Genomic DNA, 18556 nt, shown 5'->3' with positions numbered 1-18556 from the left:
CGTGTTTTTTTGTTTGAGTGCTTTTCTTACAATATCAAATCCTCACGGTTTTATAATCTATAAAAAAAAATTTTTTTAAAACAATACATGACAGCACACTCTCCAAATTGTGAGTGGACAGGAGAAAATGTATTTCCTCCTGCAGTCATTTTAAATACACTGAATTTTTCCACATCATATAAATATATATATATGTATTGACACAGTCCAAACTTCTGAATTATTTAAATAATCGAACAGAAAAACATCAAATCTTCATATTTAAAAAAAAAAGAAGCTGGAATCGTAAAATGTAAACATTTTAAAGACAGAATAGTTTACAATTCATTTTCTTTCAATCAACTAATCGGCACTGTGTATGGATGCAACTGAACCTACAACAACGTTTTATGCATCATTTTGTTTTAAATTGTAAAGTAACTAAAGTTGACAAATAAATGTAGTACTGAAAAAACACAATGTTTCCCTCTGAAAATGGAGTAGAAGTATATGGAAACAATCAAGCATCTTGGTTTTGTGCAGCATTTGGCTCAAAGTATCTCACGTGTGAACGTTTGAAATAGAAACTGCTGCAATTAGAAATACTCTTATGGTGAAAAGAAGCAGGATGAAATAACTCATGATAATGAAGAACTTATTGTATTAATTTATAGTTTCATGGCTATCTTACTTCATACTCCTACTCGTGATCATGTCCGAATGTCCTATTTATTTGATATATGGCCTTTTAAAACTGGATCCGGAGTGCACGGACTTTCTCGATTATCAAAATAAAGGCTGTTGGACGTCCTCGCATTCCTTTTTGGTGTCTCCTTCGGTGAGAGTACCAACAAACCGGAGCGGCTCAGAGACCCAAATGCGTAATAGTTACCTCAATTTAAGAACCATAAATCACCAGGGACACCTTAAATCATTTATCACTTTTTTAAACGAGGCACGCTTTTAAGATGAAACGATATTTTCCACCCGATAAAACGCGCCGCTGTCGTGTGTAATTAGATGAGGGGGCGTGGCCTCGCGTGCGCAATCAGGGCTTTGACTCGAGCAGCACAGGTGAGCTGCTCACGCGCCCGACAGCCGCGGCTCGAGCGGAAAGGAGGACACACGCGAGACGCCGAGGACATTTCTGCGCTCGCGGTACAACTTCAAAATAAGCCAAATCTCTGTGCTCGTGTAGTTTCTTCTAAAAAAAAAAAAAAATATGACGTGGCTCGAGGAATTTAAACGACTAAGCGCAGTTTTTCTGGCCGTTGTATTCACTGTTCAAGGTGAGGTTTAAAACTCGGGTTTCGGTTCACGAGTTAAACGCTCATTTGCTCTGCTTTGTTTGTTCTTCGATCAGTTTACGAGAAGAGTGTGTCAGTTAAATAAAAATGGGTTTTTCCACGCGTGTTCCCGTTTGCAACATGGTTCCCTTTTGTTATTTTCAAGTTTAAAACCACAGTAATTCTATTTCTTGTATGATTTTTTTTTTTTTTTTTTTAATGGGAACAGACATACCACTGGTTTTAAATATGCAAGTTGTTCCTTTATTCTCACCGGCCCAATGAGGACTTTTCCCCTCTGCGACCTAACCTTGGGCTCCATTCTCACAGGTGCCTCCTGCGAACTGGTGGTTTCTCCTGAAGGTCCATCTCGGGTGAATGCAGCCGCTGGCAGCACCGTGACTCTGGCTGTGTCCTTCAGTGGTGCCTCCGACCCGGCTGTTACCTGGTTTATAGGAGGTTTACCCGTTGTCCTATGGAAGGTGAACTCCGGCGCTCCCCCGACCATCGATGAAAAACACAAGACTGTGCTTCAGATTGAGAAAAATGGATCCCTCACTTTTGTGAACGTGCCACTTGACTACACCAACAGCTACATGGTCGAGATGACAAAGCCTGGACTGGAACAAGCCTCGACTACTTTCACCCTCATCGTATTCGGTGAGTACCTTCAACTTGGAGATGTGTTGCTGTTCTTCTTGTGGTGAGATGATTCAATAGCGCCTTCAAATTTGATGTGGTATTAACCAGAAACGTGTGAGCTGGGTAAAGTTAATAGGTGGGCGAATTTGGAGAAAAGGGTTTCCAAAGCAACTCTTCTTTGTTTACAAAAAGCGCCTGCATTTCCGTAAATGAAGGTCGCCTGCCCTAAAAAAATATTCTGCAGAGCCTGCGTTTCCTAGTCAAATTACACACGTGCTGCGGTGTATTTAGTTTCTCCATCTTTACACCTATAAAGACCTTGGAAAAGTTGAGATCTAATAAATACAAGTTCACACCCCGACATTGTTCGTATCTCTCTACGCCAGATCTTCCCAATGCGAGGCCCGCGGGCCAGGTTTGGCCCAAACCCTCTTTGTTTTGGCCCACCGTGTCGTTTGACGAGCTCGTGCTTATTGTCTTCACTCTTGGTGCTATCGCTGACTTTGAGCTGCCAAGACGTCAAGAAAAGATGACGGACGCGACAGTGGCACGCTGACGAGATCAAACCGGGGGGAAATTGGCGAGACGACAAATGACCAAAATTACACTCGCGCAGATTGAAGAGTAATTTTTTTTTTTTGATTATACTGAAATCTTATTTTAGATTTGACAATGTTAATTTTCTGTCAAATATATCGCATTTTAATGAAATGTCATTTGAAATAAACATTCATGTTTTGGCCCGTGGCCCTCCATCCGGATAAATGTATGGCCCTTTATTATGGGCAAGAATTAAGGCACCTCTGACCTAAATAATAGAGTGTATGTATCCAAACACGTATATCCAGGTAGCTTGATTCACAATAATATAATAGCAGCAGATAATTCTTTTTTTTTTCTTCTTGGCACAGAGAGGCCGTTGGGAAACCCGGAGTGCTCTGTGGAGTCGGCGAATGACGCGGACCTGCGGTATCACTGTGAGTGGACGGGGGGAACCCCGCCGGCCCAGCTGTCTTTCCCAGCGCTCAGCAACGGCATCAGTGGAGCAGGGGAGTTCAACCTGACTGTCACCGCCTCCGACAACCTCAACGGGAAAACTGTGGAGTGCACCGCAGACCACCAAGCCGAAGAGAAGAAGTGCAACGTCACTGCGAGTAAGCTTGCGATCTCGCTACGGATAATCGACGGTCTGTCATTCGAAGTAAGTTATGCGTAATGCGCTTTGTTGACTTCGGCAGCACAAGCCTGAACCCCGGAACCTTCTTTTTCTCCAGGTCGCCCAGTGGAGTTCCTCCCGGCTGTGAGGACCACAGTTAACTCCGAGGGCAAAATAGTGGTCGCGATCCACTGTGTCTGTGAGGCCGTTCCCAAAGGCGTGGTCTCCTGGTCCAAAGGCAGCGAGGCCGTCACCAGCGGGGCAACACACCAGATCAGCAGCAACGCCACACTGCTCGAGATTCGTGACCACGACGTCAGCAACTTCCTCCTCCAAAACTATGCCTGCACCTGCCGCAACCCGCTGGGCAGCCAGACGCGGACAATCCAGCTACAAGGTACACGGTTGCTGATCTTGTATGGAAAGGAACCGATTTTAACGCAATTGTGAAGTGCTCTGCTTGAGTATATGCATTTGAAGTAACTTGTACTACATTTCTGAGACAAATATTATACTTCCACTTCATTTAACAGAGTTGCACATTTAAGATTTTATATGTAAACAGTGGAGCAGCACTCTGACTTTTGTTTTTTTTTTTATTAAAAGTGTCGGTCCAACAATGTAAAAATACTCTATTACAAGTCATGCATGAACTTCTAATACCACTTCTACTTCAGTAAAAGTAGAGACGTATTATCGGCAAAATGTTCTTTAAAGGATCAAAACTAACATGAGTCAGATTGTGTCCATGGATGGAGAAGAAATAAATCTGCAACTGCTTTGGCAATCAGTTTAAAAATAACCCACTTGGACTGTAAGTAGAAAGCAAATTGTTGATGATACCTTTTGACTTTCGGAAATAAAGAGGGGAATCATTCACTTGATATTCTACAGACCAAAACTTGGAATTAATTAAATGGGGAAAGTAGTAAATAATAGATAATAAAAGTAATTATTAGTTGCATTCCTATTTGCATTCAGGGTGAAATATAGAGAGACCTTTTATTGTTACAGAATGCACTGAAAAAAATTAAAACCTCGGATCACTTAAAAAAATTAATAAATGGGCTCATCCATAAAAATATATTGGACAATGTAACTTAAATGAACAAACTGATAATTTTTCAACTTTTAGAGTGAGGAAAAAAAACAACCCCACATTGATCTAAGTGTATTATAGTGATGCCTCACTAAAAATATGTGCTTACTTCTTCCACCGCTGCCATACAGCGCAGTGCAGTGACTATTTATGTCGCCTTTAAATAAGGACTCTGTTGCCTCCCGTTTCTAATTTGGAGAACGACACAATGGGCCCTCAGAAAGAGAGCCAAGCAGTACCCGAGATTGCTATTTCCCCCTTCAAACAAAGCTCTCCAGTCTTGGTATCCCCTCCGCCCCCTCCTTCTCTCCATCTCCCCCTTCACTCACTCACGATCCCGCCCTCTCTCTCTCTCTTTCTCTGTGCGTGTCTGCAGGACCGACCATCTCGGATTCCAGTCTGTTCCCTAATGAAAATGGAACCGTCATCACGTTGACCTGGGAGGTCCCGCCCACGTCCGTCGTTACAGGTAAAGCGGGGGATTCACTGTGAGAGAGCGGCTCTGCACAGCTCCAGGCCGCCCTGTCGCCGCCCGAGTGTCTCTTGACAACACGCACACAAACCAAACCTTCTTTGTTTTGACTGTACACATCTAAGCCGACCCGTCTGCGGAAAAATGCTGACAGTTGTTGCGAACAGAAACTGGGCACAGACGACAGAAGCGTAAATACTGTGTGACGAGCGAAACCAGAAGCCGAGCGGGGCCGTGTGATGGGAAAAATATTTGACGGACGAAACTGAAGTGAAAAGCAAATGTCCGTTTTTATCATGTCGCCCCCTTTTTGTATGTACATGATATTTAGAAACACCTGTAATATTGATCGGGGGTTTGAGTTGAATTGGATTTGATGCTTAGTCGGCTCTAGTGCTACAAAACGCAACCGTGTGTGTGTGCGTGTGTGCGTGTGTGTGCGTGTGTGCGCGTGCGCGCTTTTGCGAAGGGTTCGACATCCAAATGAAAGGACCAGACCTATTGAGCAAAAACAGCAACGCCACTCCCACGAAAGGCAGCCCGAACGGGTACCGCACCATCCAGCAGAAGCCCGGCTCTGCCAGGAGCGCCGACGTCTTTGTCCTCGACCCCAACTTGACCTATCGGTTTCGGGTCATCCCCAAAGCTCGTCTGACTGAGGGCGAGCCGTCTGGGGTCCACAGAATCGGTCCAGGTATGGCGCCTGTTAAGGGACGCGTTAAAGGACGCGTTAAAGGACACGTCAGTGACGGTGAAATACTCGGTTACAGTCTGGCCTGTTGACAGCAGGTGAAGGGCTGAGCGGTCCTGCCATCGCTGGCATCGCAGCTGGAATCCCCTGCAGCCTCCTCTTCCTGCTGCTGCTGGGCGGCCTCATCTACCTCTGTGTCTACTGCAACGCGAACAAAAGTAGGCGAAGTTGGGCAGCAAGCATAAATCAACGGGGACTTAATTCCTTTTACGTTTAACATATAACGTGAAATATTTGTTTCCGTTTTGTAGGTCATCAGACAAGATATCCCGTCCCCAGAGCAGTGGAGAAGGTTTGAATCTGGCTCGATTTTTTTTTATTTTTTTTTATTTTTTTTTATTGCCAACAGATTAGTTCATACTTACAGTTCAGGGTGAACTTGTGGGTATTCCGTTCCTGGACATGGTGTACACCAGATAACAGTGCTGTGTGTTTTAACTCCTGATAATGCTGCACAACGGATTGTCTTACTTTTATTTGGCTGTTTTTGTGTATGTCTCGTCACTCGCAGGCAAAAACAATCCAGCCGGATTCAACTCCTCATAACCCGCAGACAGGAGGGCTGAAGTCCCCCCCCGACTACAACACATTCCACCAGGTAGGCTTTCTAAATACAAGATAAATGTGCATGCGTAGTGGAAAGCTGCCGCCTTCCTCAGGTTACAGTGAATGAACTGGCTTGTGTCTTGTCTTGTTTCAGGATCCCTCTGAAAGGTCTGCGGCTCTGCCCACATTTGTCCCTCCACCGCCTGTCAGAGTCGCAACAACTGTTTAAACTTTCACATTGGTTTTCGATACGTATGGTCATTTTAGTAAAGTACGCTTTATTTTTTTTATGCTGTTATTTTCCTGGAAAAGATTTTGGATATTTAATAGTTTTAATTTAAATGAGGATCTGTGTCGTAAATTGAAGTGGACGTGGATAGCTTTCCTGTACAATCACTAACTCTGTTTTTGTAACGGTAATTACTCATGATTATAAATCAAAGTGTTAAATGCCTATGACTTTATTCAGCTGCATGTGAGTGACAGTCCGTTTCTTTCTCATTTACCCTAACTTTACAAGTTCTGAATATTTCTTTTAAAACACAACTGAAACCCTACTGACTTCATGCCTTGAACACACCGCACTCGTGCACAAATACTCGTGGTACTCTGATTTAAAATGAGCGTATTTAATCAGGGGAGATCCTTTTCTGCTTCGGTCTGTAGTTGCTTTAGAAGTATAATTAGCTACATAAACTACATTTACTACATAAAACTCATCCTGAAAGTTGTTAAATGACTGAAAATCAGTCACAACACACAAATTTGTTTTAAACGGAGACAAAATATGAATTCCTGCTCTTGAATGCTTCAACCATCAACCTTGGTATTTGTACTTCAGTGACGGCCATTTAAAAATTCTGATCTGTTTACTCTTCTGCCTGTTGGCTGCAAAAATGTCAATTTCTCAGATCTTTTTCACGTTTTTGCTGCTGTTGAAACTTCTCTTTTATTCGTCATAAAATAAATGAGAGAGAAACTGATGGATGTGTGGCAAAATGTGTAAACTTAACGCTTCCAAGCTCATCTTTCTTTGATTCTATTAAATTACAAAACGGCCAATGGTGATCAGAATGTTTACACGTCACTATTTCAAGCTGGCGTTATCATATTCACCAGAATTCCCTGGTTTTTTTTGTTTTTTTTCCCAAATCTTTTTGCTTTATGCTTCCCTCATTGAAGAGGTAATGACAGTAGATTTTCCCAGAGGCCCTCATTTCCGCATCGAGGTGTTTTCCCATAAAATAACGAGTTGAAAATGTTTACCTTTTTTTTTTTTTTTTTTTTTTTTAGTGATCTTAAAACTTTTATAACGGTGAGCTTCTGCTGTTTGTATCTTCAGTCCTGGCTGTGGGTGATAATGACAAAGTTTTTTAAATTTTTTTTATATGAATGTCAGGTTTGTAAATGTGCTCCATGATCCTCATGCCGCGTCTCTTTGCACTGCATCCCACCAGCCTCTCGTCCCATTTGCATCGCCTCTCCGTTTCCCGTGATGTGCTTGTAGGTTTTCATTTTCATTGTGCACGTTACACAGAGACACTAAACCATTGAGGGGAAAGCCAGCAGAGGGAAGTGTCGACGGGGTTTCCTGCAATTTCGATTCTCCTGCCCCTCAGCTGCACCTTCCCTTCCCTTTCAGAGCTCTGGTGAACAACTCAAAGTGACCGTGACACTGAATGTTTGCGGTCTCTGGTCAGCTGATGTTTCACATTTGTGCAGTAGATGGTGCTGTGGAGAAGAGCGAAAGACACGCAATGGCAATGAACAATTTCCAAACAGCTGTTTAGATGATGAAAATTGAAAATATCTTGTTATAAATATTATATATTATGAATATAGATGACAATCATTATACAATTGGACTGTTCTGCAGTTTCTCTTTGTTGTCCTGCATCTGTATTTTCTGAGGTTGATTTTGACTACTAATAGTTTCTTTTCCACTCAAAACTGACTCAAAACATTCAATCCCCGATTTGTAAACTAGTCCCACTATTGAAAATTAAAAACCCAAAATTGAAACCCGTTATCAAACCGATTTTTCTTTAGGTCAGAGATGCATTACATGAATTTACATGAATTTAAATGTTGCAAAATGACGGTTTTGTTTTTACGCTGTTATGAGTTGTGTACATTATTTGTTAATATTACAGTAAAGCAGAGTTTTATTTAGAATTTTGATCAGTTGAAAAACACATTATGCTGGTTTACATTTTTAGCAGCTAGTAATCAACCGACACTTGAACTGGCCACGTTGAAATGAGGAAGAGGTCCAGATGAATAAGAAAAGGGTGCAGCTGCAGACGGGGTGTGTGTTTTCACAGCTTTCACAGAGCTAGTTGACCATATCTGGAAAATAATCTATAACGGTACACTTTTGTTACTTTGGGAGATGGCGTTGTCAGAGTTTGCGTTTCTCTTTTTTTTTTTATTTCCCCCTTTTATCTGAGATCACCTCACTTGTTCTTGTTCACTGGATGAGACAGTGGTTCAGTTTGGTGTTCTTGAACGTGTCACTGACGGTTACAACATTCCTCCAGCGAACTCTTCCTGTGGAGCAATATAATGGGTGGACCTGTCGCGGCGATCGACGTTCATGTTCACCGTCCGAAAACTTGGTGGAAACATTTCACCCTTCACATTGAATGCGCTGGGCAGGGCCGTGAGAGCAGAGTGTTGACCGCTCCCTGATAAACAAACCGCAGAACTACCTTGAACATTCTCTTAAGTCCCACTTGAACATGCATTAGCAGAGTTTCTCCGTTTCATGTAAGCAGTACTGATAAATAAATCATCCTTATTTACATGAAGCTGAATGTAGGAAAAAAAAAAAAAAAGCCACAAAAGAGTTTGACTTATAAATGCTTGAGATTGAGTGATACTCTTTTTCAGATCAGACGATACTAATCCTTTTGTTCCGTTCTTTTCAGGTTGTTGAACATACAACTGGCTACTGATTGAGGTTAGTGCAGGAAACAAATGATGTAACTCCCATTTAAAGAGATTTTAGGATTTTGAATTAACTCAGGCCAACATAATCAATGCATGAGTTTTAATCTGGGTAGCTTTAATACGACAGATCAGTTATTAGTTGCAGTTGATGGGGAGCTTGTGGGTGACAGATGAGATGATATAGCTGTATATTTAATTCAGTATCATGTGATCTCTCTTGCTTTAGTCATCTTTTGGATTCATGATTTATACGGGCTCTCTTTATCTGTCTTAGATGTTGGTCCTCGTGATGCTTGGAGGTAAGTGAGGTCATCATTTGTGAGGCTAGCGTCATTTAGACACCACTGCTCACTCAAAATTGTAGACCTAAACAAACTCTGTTAATGTGTCAGTTAATTTTGCATTTAAAAATTTGAATTAATGGCTGATGATTTGTTTGTACCTCAGTTCTCGTTATGGAAAAGGCCGGTGTAGATAGGGGTCAGACTGAAGGCGTCACAACTAACACAGCTCAGCTGTGGTGCAGCATTCAATATTTTATTCTTACTAACACAGTGATAGATGACATGTTGATTACACATATGAGGAAATAGAGTTCATTGCCGGTAACTTGTGTACGTGCAAACCATGTAAGTATGATACCACCAGAGTGTTAATACATTTTATCCCAGTTCTACAAAATATTGATGGAATATCACATCCACAAATACAAAGCTAGAAATATTTTTTTTTTCTTTATTCTGAGATCTTTTTGAGAATATTTGTTTATTAGAATGTCAAATGATTCCAGTCACAGAGAAAAATGCCCTACATGGACAAAGTAATTAGGCAATGAAGTACAAAGGATGAAATTACTGCTGGGCTGTCCCTGAAGGAGAAGTTCCTCAGACACCATCTGACATTTTATTATCAAATTAATATGGCAAAAGTAGCAGCTGTGACTGTTTCGAGGAAGTTTACAAGCTATCTGGTTTGCATTAATGATGCATGTCCAGTAGTTTGCAATGTTAATGCTAATATAAACAAAATACTCCATGTGTATTGCATTTTCAAAGATATTTACCAATGCAGTGGAATTCAGCCTTTAAGTGTCTGTGCAATGTTTCCATAACATCATAACACATTCAGGGTGAACATGTATAATGCGCTTTACATGCAGTGTCATTTTACTAAGCAGGTCTTTGGTCACCAATGTGTTCTAAACGTGTGTGTGTGTGTGTGTGTGCGCGTGTGCGTGTGTGTGTGTGTGTGTGTGTGTGTGTGTGTGCGCGTGCGCGTGTGTGTGTGTGTTTGTCACCACAACCACACCCCGGCCACACTGAAAGAAAGTGTCCGCTTCAGCATGTTCCATTGACCGCAGCAGTACTGCAAGCCTTTGCACATCCACAGTTCCAGAAGGCCTCATAGAACAACAGACAAGGACTGTGGTGCAGCAGCCTCTTATCCCAAGCCCTCCCCTACCCCCTTTCCATCTCCCCTGACCACCCCCCCCCCCCCCCCCCCCCCCCCCAATCAAAAAAAAAAAAAAAAAAAAAAATACTCCCATGTAGTTCAATGTGAACGAGTCACGTGGCTCTTTGGCCCAACAGCTCAAGTGCATTTGTTCTGTGCCGATTGTTTTAAAGGATTTTGCCTCCATCAACAGAAAAGTGGAGGGGATAACCTTTTGGAATTCAGCCTAGGGCTTCCTCTTTGACGTTTTGCTCACTCGTGGCCTGCACTCTCTCTCACTCTTTCCCTGAGGAAAGGCTGACACTTAAAGAGGGTTGATTTATCCTGAGGAATTCAGGTAAGATGATGTTGAATTTTTTTTTTCTTTTTATGAATAGGAAGTAAAAACAATAAAGTCTTTTTGTTGCATGCCAACTAACAGGTGTATGGCTTACATCTGGGCCGAGAAGGCCTTCACCATGTTCTAGTCACACGATATCAGCATTCAAACGCAAATAATTTACATACAATGTGCTTATTTTCAATCAATGTGTGTCGGATTCATTCTTTCATTTCTTGTCATTATTACATATAGAAAGTTTTACGAAATACACTTTTTTTTTTTTAAGATTTCACCCCGAATTTGAGATTCAAAATGTATCTGGTTCTTTTCATGTATGCAGATGAATATATGGCGTTCAATGCTACACACAAATGTGGAGGATGTATGCTATCTCTGATAACTCGGAGCAAAACTGACCGGGCTGACAGATGTTTGAGATGTTTTAAACCCTTGCTCAGTATTTACTTTATTTGTATCAGTTCACAACATTGTGAGCTGTGTGTCTGTGTTCTTCTATTTTCTGATTTGGGGGTTTTCTTTGGCTGGATCAGGAAATGTATTTGTGACGGCAAAAACCAGGTCAAACAGAGAACGAGAGCACATGTTTCTATGAACGGATTGTATTGTGGCTTCTATGCTTAGTTTGTCCAGGCCAGCAGCTCTGCACTTTGCTCTTACAGCTTACTGCATAGTCAAAACGAATGACGTGCATTAACTTCCTCATTTATCTCCAGAAAACCTCTCTCTTGAAAGAGGGACCTCAAATGTTGCTGCTAGAATAATTAAGGTGCAATATTCATACCACAAAAATATCTGAGTCAATCATGTGGCAACTCTGTCCTCTTACATTAGAGGAAGTTACTTCTGTCTTTGAGGATATGCATGCTTGTATATTCAACCCTGCCGCCAGGAAATGAAGTGATGGTGAGGAAAGATTGTGTCTGTCTCAGAAAATGTTGGCTTAAACGTGTGCAGTTGTTTTCTGCTTGTGCATCCACTCCCTTCAGGTCATTTCTGCCTATTTAATCCATTAAAACTAAAGCTACAACCCTGGTTGCGGAAAATGACCGATTTCATTGCCACAAATTCACTTGCACCACTGACTCCCATCTTCTTTTTCTTTTCGCACAGTGCATCAAGCCTTAACCGCCGTCATAGTGTCACTCATGATGTACAGCTTCATGGGAGGGGGCCTATTTTGTGCCATAGTGGGGAACATCCTGCTGGTGGTCTCCACAGCCACAGACTACTGGATGCAGTACCGTCTCTCTGGCAGCTTCGCCCATCAGGGCCTGTGGCGATACTGCATGTCTGGCAAGTGCTACATGCAGACTGACAGCATTGGTAAGTAGGGAAACGTCTTCGTGGGCCCTACAAATTTTACTTGGGACTTCCTGTGAAGCAGCGATGCCCACCAGAGTCTAGGTCTTTTTTTTATCTGGGTAAAATGCATACCCAGATCATTGTAATGAATGTCCTTACACTTTTGAGGTCAACTAAAAAGATGTTTTGACTTATGATGGTAAGTGCGTATAGGCAGATTAGGATAACAAAAATGGCGGAAAAATATATTTTCACTTTGACTTAACAACGTCGAGTCGACGTCTGCTTTAACGTCAAGATGCAAACGTAGCAACTATGGCAGCGCTGATTAGACTATAATGTTGAACTTAATAACTTCTGTTTGCGTGATAAAAATGAGCTAATTAGCACCAAACACAAAGCACAACTGAAGCTGACGGGAATGTCTTTAGTCTCCCAGATTTGTTTGGCCTGATGAAAGGTTTCACCTGATGAAGGCAGGTCATCACCAGTGTCACTACAATTTACCCCGAGCAATCGTGGCAATTTAGTTGTGGAAACATTTCTCTCAATACCCCAAAAAAGTCAACCTTTTGTTGGTGCCAGAGGGAATGTTAATACTTCACTAAGGTCATTGGGATATACCATCTGAGGACAGTAAATATCTAAATTAAATAGCTGAGATATTTTAGTCTGGACCCAACAGATGCTGCCCTCACATCAAACACAGCCGCTCGGCTAAGAATCAAAACACTTCAGTACAATAAGATTACAATTCTAAAAGCCTTGATCCTCCAGAAATTTTAAATAATCTCTATGTTCATTTATTTTGATTTTTTTTTTTTTTCCTTATTACAGTAGTGTGTAGTTTCAGCACTGAATTTGACTAATTTTAGTAACTGCTTCGGCTGTTGCCAGATAAACAGTCGTGGTGTGAAATTTAGAGAAGTTCTGGATCAAACTCTAATCAAAGGTTTGTAATCTTCTATTTAAAGTATCGTCCAACACATATCTTCTCACTGTTTTTTTTTTTTTTTTTTACTCATTCCCTCGTTTCACTCCTCCTCAGCCTACTGGAACGCCACTCGTGCTTTCATGATCCTGTCTGCCATGTCGTGCTTTGCTGGCATCATCGCAGGAATCCTCTCCTTCGCCCACTTTTCTGCCTTCGAGAGGTTCAACCGCTCATTCGCTGCCGGGATCATGTTCTTTGTTTCAAGTGAGTCGTGGATGCAGCAACCAATTGCGTCATTCTAAATTTGTTTTCCACACCGCTTTAGCCATGAATGGCACACTATGTGGTGAATTTGCATATAATGTGAAGTTTAGACAAGGTTCATCAGGGCTGCCATGGAGATGATGGCCTCGAACTGAGATGATCTTTACTTTTATGAGTTGTATTATGCGTCCCTCTCTTTCTCCACACCAGCTCTCTTTGTGCTGCTTGCAATGGCCATCTACACCGGGGTGACGGTGAACTTCCTGGGCAAGCGTTTTGGTGACTGGCGTTTCTCTTGGTCATACATACTAGGCTGGGTGGCACTGCTAATGACCTTCTTTGCAGGTTTGTAGTGCAGTTTTGTATATTTACTGCTTCTTTCTGACAGTAAACTAAATCAGTTTGAGTTTTGATATGAATATTACACATATCGTGCCTTTCCTTAAAAAAACAAATCATCAAATCTTACATCAAACTTTTGCACATGAACACTTTTATTTTCCTGAAATATTACTCACAAAAATGATTGAAGTTGCTACTTGAGTCATAACAGTCTTAACATTTGCATTCATGAAAATGCTCACTATACATATTTCCAAAGTCAGACATCATTCAGAATTTTACACCAAAAATATGTTTTGCCGTCAAAAAAACACATTTTCTGTCCACATAAAAATGCTCTTTATGGTGATTAACACGATGCCTCGTTACAGCTGACCTGTGTTGTTGTTTTGCAGGTATATTCTACATGTGTGCCTACAGAATGCATGAGTGCAGAAGAGTGGCAGGCCCGCGTTAAAGTAAAAACAGAAAGTAATGATGTGACAAGGCTACAATGGATATCATCTCACATTCAAAGATAGACAACTTACTGGAAAAATAATAAAAATTGGAAATTTGCACATGTACCAAACATGTCTTGTGGTTTTATTAGAAAATAGACAACAATGGTTAATACAGTCCCTCCGAACAAGATTAGATCACCCGTAAGATATTTTAAAGGTGTTGAATATGACATTTTCCCCCTTGATATCGTGCCTTAATTTACAGTAAAATGATAACATTGAAGCACAATATGTACATATAATATTGAAAGTGCGTTTTAATCTTAGCTCAGCCTTATGCTCTGCATTTACGCTGCTGCAACAGGGAGCCCAAGCTTCTTGAAAATTGATTTTTCACCAGTGCAGTGGAAGATGGAGGAGGAAAAGTAGAAGATGATGGGGTCAATACAGGTGTTGAAGCAGACAAGCAGCAAGCTGTAGTACCTCCACTGTGGGCTCTCACCCTGAATGTAACCCACTATGTGAGACACATTGTATGGCAGAACACAAATGAGGAACACAGCGACAGTCCCCAAGGCCATGCCGATGGCCTTCTGCTTCTGCATCGGGGATATATTGGGGAGGCTGTACAGAATCGAGATGCAGCGTGAGTAGCAGTAAACACAAACTAAAAGAGGTGCAAGGGCAAGCACAGTGAACATCTCCAAACGCACTGGGAGGAGAATCTCCAACTGCCTCTCTGTGAAGTTTCCGTAGCACACTCCGGAGTCCGTGCTGGACAGGGATGGGTGGTGCAGGGTGAAGAAAACGATGCTGCAGTGCGCCCCTGAGATTATCCAAATACCAGCACTGATCGCAATGGTGTGCACTGGTTTGAGCAGCTGATGATAGGTGACGGGGAACGCGACTGCCATGTAGCGGACCATGCTGACCGCCATCAGCAGCAGGGAGCTGGTGTAGATTGTGGAGAAGAAGGTAAAGGCGGTGAAGGAACACAGGAAGTTTGGCAGTTTCCAATTCATGTCAGACGCTGCCTCGTGCATCTTCAGAGGAAGTGTGAGCAAGAAGAGCAGGTCGGAGACGGTCAGATTGAGTAACAGGATGTCCGTTGGAAGCGGCTTGGAGTGGATCTTGACACTGAAGGCGTAGAGAGCCAGCAGATTGGAGGGGAAGCCAATGAGGAAGGAGATTATGTAAACTGAGAGAATGAACTCACTCTCCACACCTGACTCCATGATGGACCTATAAACCAAAGGAAACGACAAACATCAAACAAAATGTGCATAGTAACAGACAGGTGGTGGCTTACAGTTCAAATTTATACTTTACTTTCTATTCTTATACCAGAACATTATCAAACCACCTCGGAAACACAACTGGAACCTGCCATCAATCCCAAATTAATCGAGACGTATTAATTGACAGCTGTTGGAGGTTTGCCCACATCAGAAATGTCTCTACACTTCTACAATTACCTTAAATGTCATTTAATTTTACCTAAGTCAAAACGGCATCTTGAGGTTTTCGATAAGCAAGATTACAGATTTTGTTAATACCTCAACTGTGTTTTTCATCCCATGTCTTCTTTTTGTGTGAAAGTGGATGAGTTTAGTTATGACAATGGCTTCTCATGACTCCAGTCACTGACCAGTCCCAAAAACAAATGAGTCATAGTTGTCTCTCCAGCTCTGACTCCAAACACCAGATGTAGAATTTTAAGAACATAAATGATCTGCAATCTAATGAAGTAAATATATTCACTTACCTAGTCGTAAAGGATTTTCAAAAATTTTAAGGACCAAAGGATCAAAGATCACCAGTTTTTAACTTATGGGTTCAATGATAAGCTGATATAAAAAGCAGAAGGGTTGTGATACAGTGCGCTGCTCCTCCTGCTGAGCACAGTGTAGATCACCAGTTGGTTAATCTAAACTCAAATGCAAAACTGTTGACTTGTGTTAATATAGAGCCTCCTCCTACCGGCTCTCTGCTGAAATGAATTCTCAACCTGGATATTAGGTTCAGATTTTATCAGGCCATGCTTTTATTATTAAGCCGAGTCATTATTTCAGATATTTTTTACACACAGACAATTGATTTATAGATCCTTCTTTGAGTTCACGTCTTCAGAAAACTTTGTGGTTTCAGCAGGAAAGTGGACAGTAGCTATACATGAGGCTTTTAACCTCAGGGGAGGGAGAAGGATTCAGATCCTTTACTTAAGTAAAAATACTATTGCTACAATGTGAAAATACTGCACAACTAAATTTAAAACTCTATTTAAGTAAAATGATGTGAATATTAGCAGTTAAATGTACTTAAGGTGTCAAAAGTAAAAGTACACACTATGCAGCAAAGGTAAAACAATGTCAGTGGTAATTTTACAATGTTAATGTTAATGTTGCATTTTACTGCTGTAAGTGTTTAAGGTTAAGCTAATTTGAGCTACACAGTTAGTTTAATCAAAGCAATGGTACATATTCTTTGAGAGAAACACATGTTTATAGCATCACTAACCTGTAAAAACCACACGTCTAAAATGTCAATCCTCCATGCGTTTAGAAAAACAGTCCTGTTTTCAGCTTTGTGATGATGCATTTTCCAGCTAACCTAACTGGGCTTTTAAATAATGTATTTAGATTGAGAAGTAGGAGAATCTTCTCAAATTGAATTCTTATCAGAAACATTTAAATCATTGATATATTTCTACTGGACAGGAAGGGTATGACATTTTATAATCTAATTTTCACTAAATCTGTCAGACAAATAAAGTACAATATCTACCTCTGAGATGTAGTGAGGTAACAATATAAAGCTGCATGAAATGGAAACACTCAAGTAAAGTACGAGTACCTTGAATTTGTACTAAAGTACAGGACTTGAGTAAATTACCTTAGTTGTACTCCATCACTGTTTACCTTACAGATCTTATTTTCTGTTGGTTAGGAACAACTTAAATATTGATTTCCTTCCTGTTACCCTTTTGATAACTACATCGGTTAACACTGCAACAGGACATAAACACGGACCCGTATGTGTTCAGAAATAGTGCAGGTTCTTTTGCAAAACTGTATCTGAAAGTCTGCGCAAACAGCCATGTTCAAGTGTGACGAAACCGTATCAAAGGAAACCGCACAGTACAGAAATAATGCACCAAATGATTTGTCGCAAGCAATGTACTTCAGTGAGGACTACAGTGTGAAACCTACAGTGTGAGATCAGCAGCAAATATCCTCTGATCAGCAGTTTCGATAGACATCCATGTTGGAATACTCATCCTATGGAAGTCAAATATACGGTTTTAATATTTCTAAATGTTTGAGGAATAAAAGCAACAGCAGATAAAACCCATATGTGACAGGACAGATGAAACAATCCGATAGACCAGCAGCAAAAAGTCTATGCAAGCTCCCAATCTCATCTATGTGGTGTGTTTTCATGTGTTTTACACAAATGAGTGACGGTCTGTTGTAAAATTTACTGCACCTTTGCCAGTGGCTGTATTTCACCTTCCTTGAGGAGGACTGCTGGATCGTTCTGGTGGTGCTGAACGCTCCATAACTGTTCCATGTCTTCCACAAAATCATTGTTATAAACGCAGGAAAGTCTTTCCTCCTCTGACCTTGTCTCCGGTCTGTGGGGGCTTGATTGTGTATCTTCAGCTTGAGACCTAATAATTAAATAGTTATATTTCCTATGATTTAAAATCGTATTTCCTCTTCTGCACATTAATATATGCAGTATTGTTGTCAAAAACCTTTCTTTGACTCTTGTGGTCTTACAGAGGACACAAAGGTAAACTCTTTTTTCCAGTTTGCTCATCGCATACTCACAAAAATTACAAAAAGTATTTGTGCTGAAATTAAGAGTAAAGAGGTTTCCTTTCACCTTGGAAGGGTGTTGTATCTTTCTTCTTGTTGGACATCGCCCGACGAATTTTGTGACCTAAAAATATTTTTTGCAAAAGTGTTATGAATTCAGCAAATTTGCAATAAAGCCTCGTCAACTATTCAGCCAAAAACAAAAACAAAAACAAAACAAAACAAAAATCCAGTTTCATATATTGAAAGGTTAATAGTAGTGCACACAGAGGAGCGTGGTGGTCTGTGGGTACTCATAACGACAATATCAAGATTAATCATCATTATACAACCATAATCATTGACAAGGAGCACCATCTACCAACCTGTTTCTGAGATACTTCCTGTAAATTATTATTGCACATCCTAGCAGCAGAGAAAATCCCAGGAGCATTAAGAATGACAACCACATGAGTGAAGAGGCTGCAAAAGAAAGAACAGCTTCATCAGTAAAAATTATAGACACGCACAAAACACCTGTTAATCCCCCAGAGTGTAACTTACCACCATTCCCTATAACCAGATGTTTGGTGTCACTGCCAAATGGGTTCCTGACTGTGCAAGATACATTAATCTGGCCTTCAGCTGCGATCTTTATCTCCCCAGAGACGACATTTTTCTTATTTGTGGAGAGAGAGGTAGGTGCTGACGTGAGAGTCTCATTCCCATCGATGATCCAGTCTATGGAGGCATTAGGAGACGCATCAGCCTGGCAGACACACCTCAGAGCGTC

The 18556-nt window shown here is 41.2% G+C and overlaps 3 protein-coding genes across 6 annotated transcripts; 2 read left to right on the top strand and 1 right to left on the bottom strand.

Moving 5' to 3' along the window:
* The first annotated feature begins 80 nt into the window (after positions 1-80).
* On the top strand, positions 81-10615 carry vsig10l (V-set and immunoglobulin domain containing 10 like). 4 transcript variants are annotated; one of them, XR_011177863.1, is made up of 13 exons: positions 81-1268; positions 1596-1925; positions 2819-3061; positions 3182-3460; positions 4539-4631; positions 5104-5328; positions 5421-5543; positions 5637-5677; positions 5897-5983; positions 6086-6202; positions 8862-8893; positions 9158-9182; positions 10529-10615. XR_011177863.1 is itself a non-coding variant. In XM_069141447.1 (10 exons), exons 1-10 carry the CDS (start codon positions 1202-1204, stop codon positions 6158-6160), a joined length of 1560 nt encoding a protein of 519 aa, XP_068997548.1. In that variant the 5' UTR covers positions 81-1201; the 3' UTR covers positions 6161-6914. The 4 variants fall into 4 exon arrangements, 3 of the variants coding, with proteins under 3 accessions (XP_068997548.1, XP_068997536.1, XP_068997557.1); XM_069141447.1 differs by lacking the exons at positions 8862-8893; positions 9158-9182; positions 10529-10615 and having other exon boundaries at positions 5424-5543; positions 6086-6914; XM_069141435.1 differs by lacking the exons at positions 8862-8893; positions 9158-9182; positions 10529-10615 and having other exon boundaries at positions 6086-6914.
* Positions 10583-14075, top strand: lim2.5 (lens intrinsic membrane protein 2.5). The gene is made up of 5 exons (XM_069141497.1): positions 10583-10672; positions 11789-12001; positions 13029-13178; positions 13389-13523; positions 13916-14075. Exons 2-5 carry the CDS (start codon positions 11824-11826, stop codon positions 13975-13977), a joined length of 525 nt encoding a protein of 174 aa, XP_068997598.1. The 5' UTR covers positions 10583-10672; positions 11789-11823; the 3' UTR covers positions 13978-14075.
* LOC138193433 (free fatty acid receptor 3) lies at positions 13687-17959 on the bottom strand. The gene is made up of 3 exons (XM_069141468.1): positions 17852-17959; positions 17450-17633; positions 13687-15205 (listed from the first exon to the last, which is right to left on the bottom strand). Exons 1-3 carry the CDS (start codon positions 17886-17888, stop codon positions 14311-14313), a joined length of 1116 nt encoding a protein of 371 aa, XP_068997569.1. The 5' UTR covers positions 17889-17959; the 3' UTR covers positions 13687-14310.
* Positions 17960-18556: the final 597 nt, after the last annotated feature.

The sequence above is a fragment of the Embiotoca jacksoni genome, unplaced genomic scaffold (genome assembly GCF_022577435.1).
Source record: "Embiotoca jacksoni isolate LCO1_2020_lvr unplaced genomic scaffold, fEmbJac1.0.p SCAF_11, whole genome shotgun sequence".
Taxonomy (NCBI): domain Eukaryota; kingdom Metazoa; phylum Chordata; class Actinopteri; family Embiotocidae; genus Embiotoca; species Embiotoca jacksoni.
The sequence above is the reverse complement of the archived record's forward strand: the minus strand, read 5'-3'. Positions and strand labels throughout refer to the sequence as shown.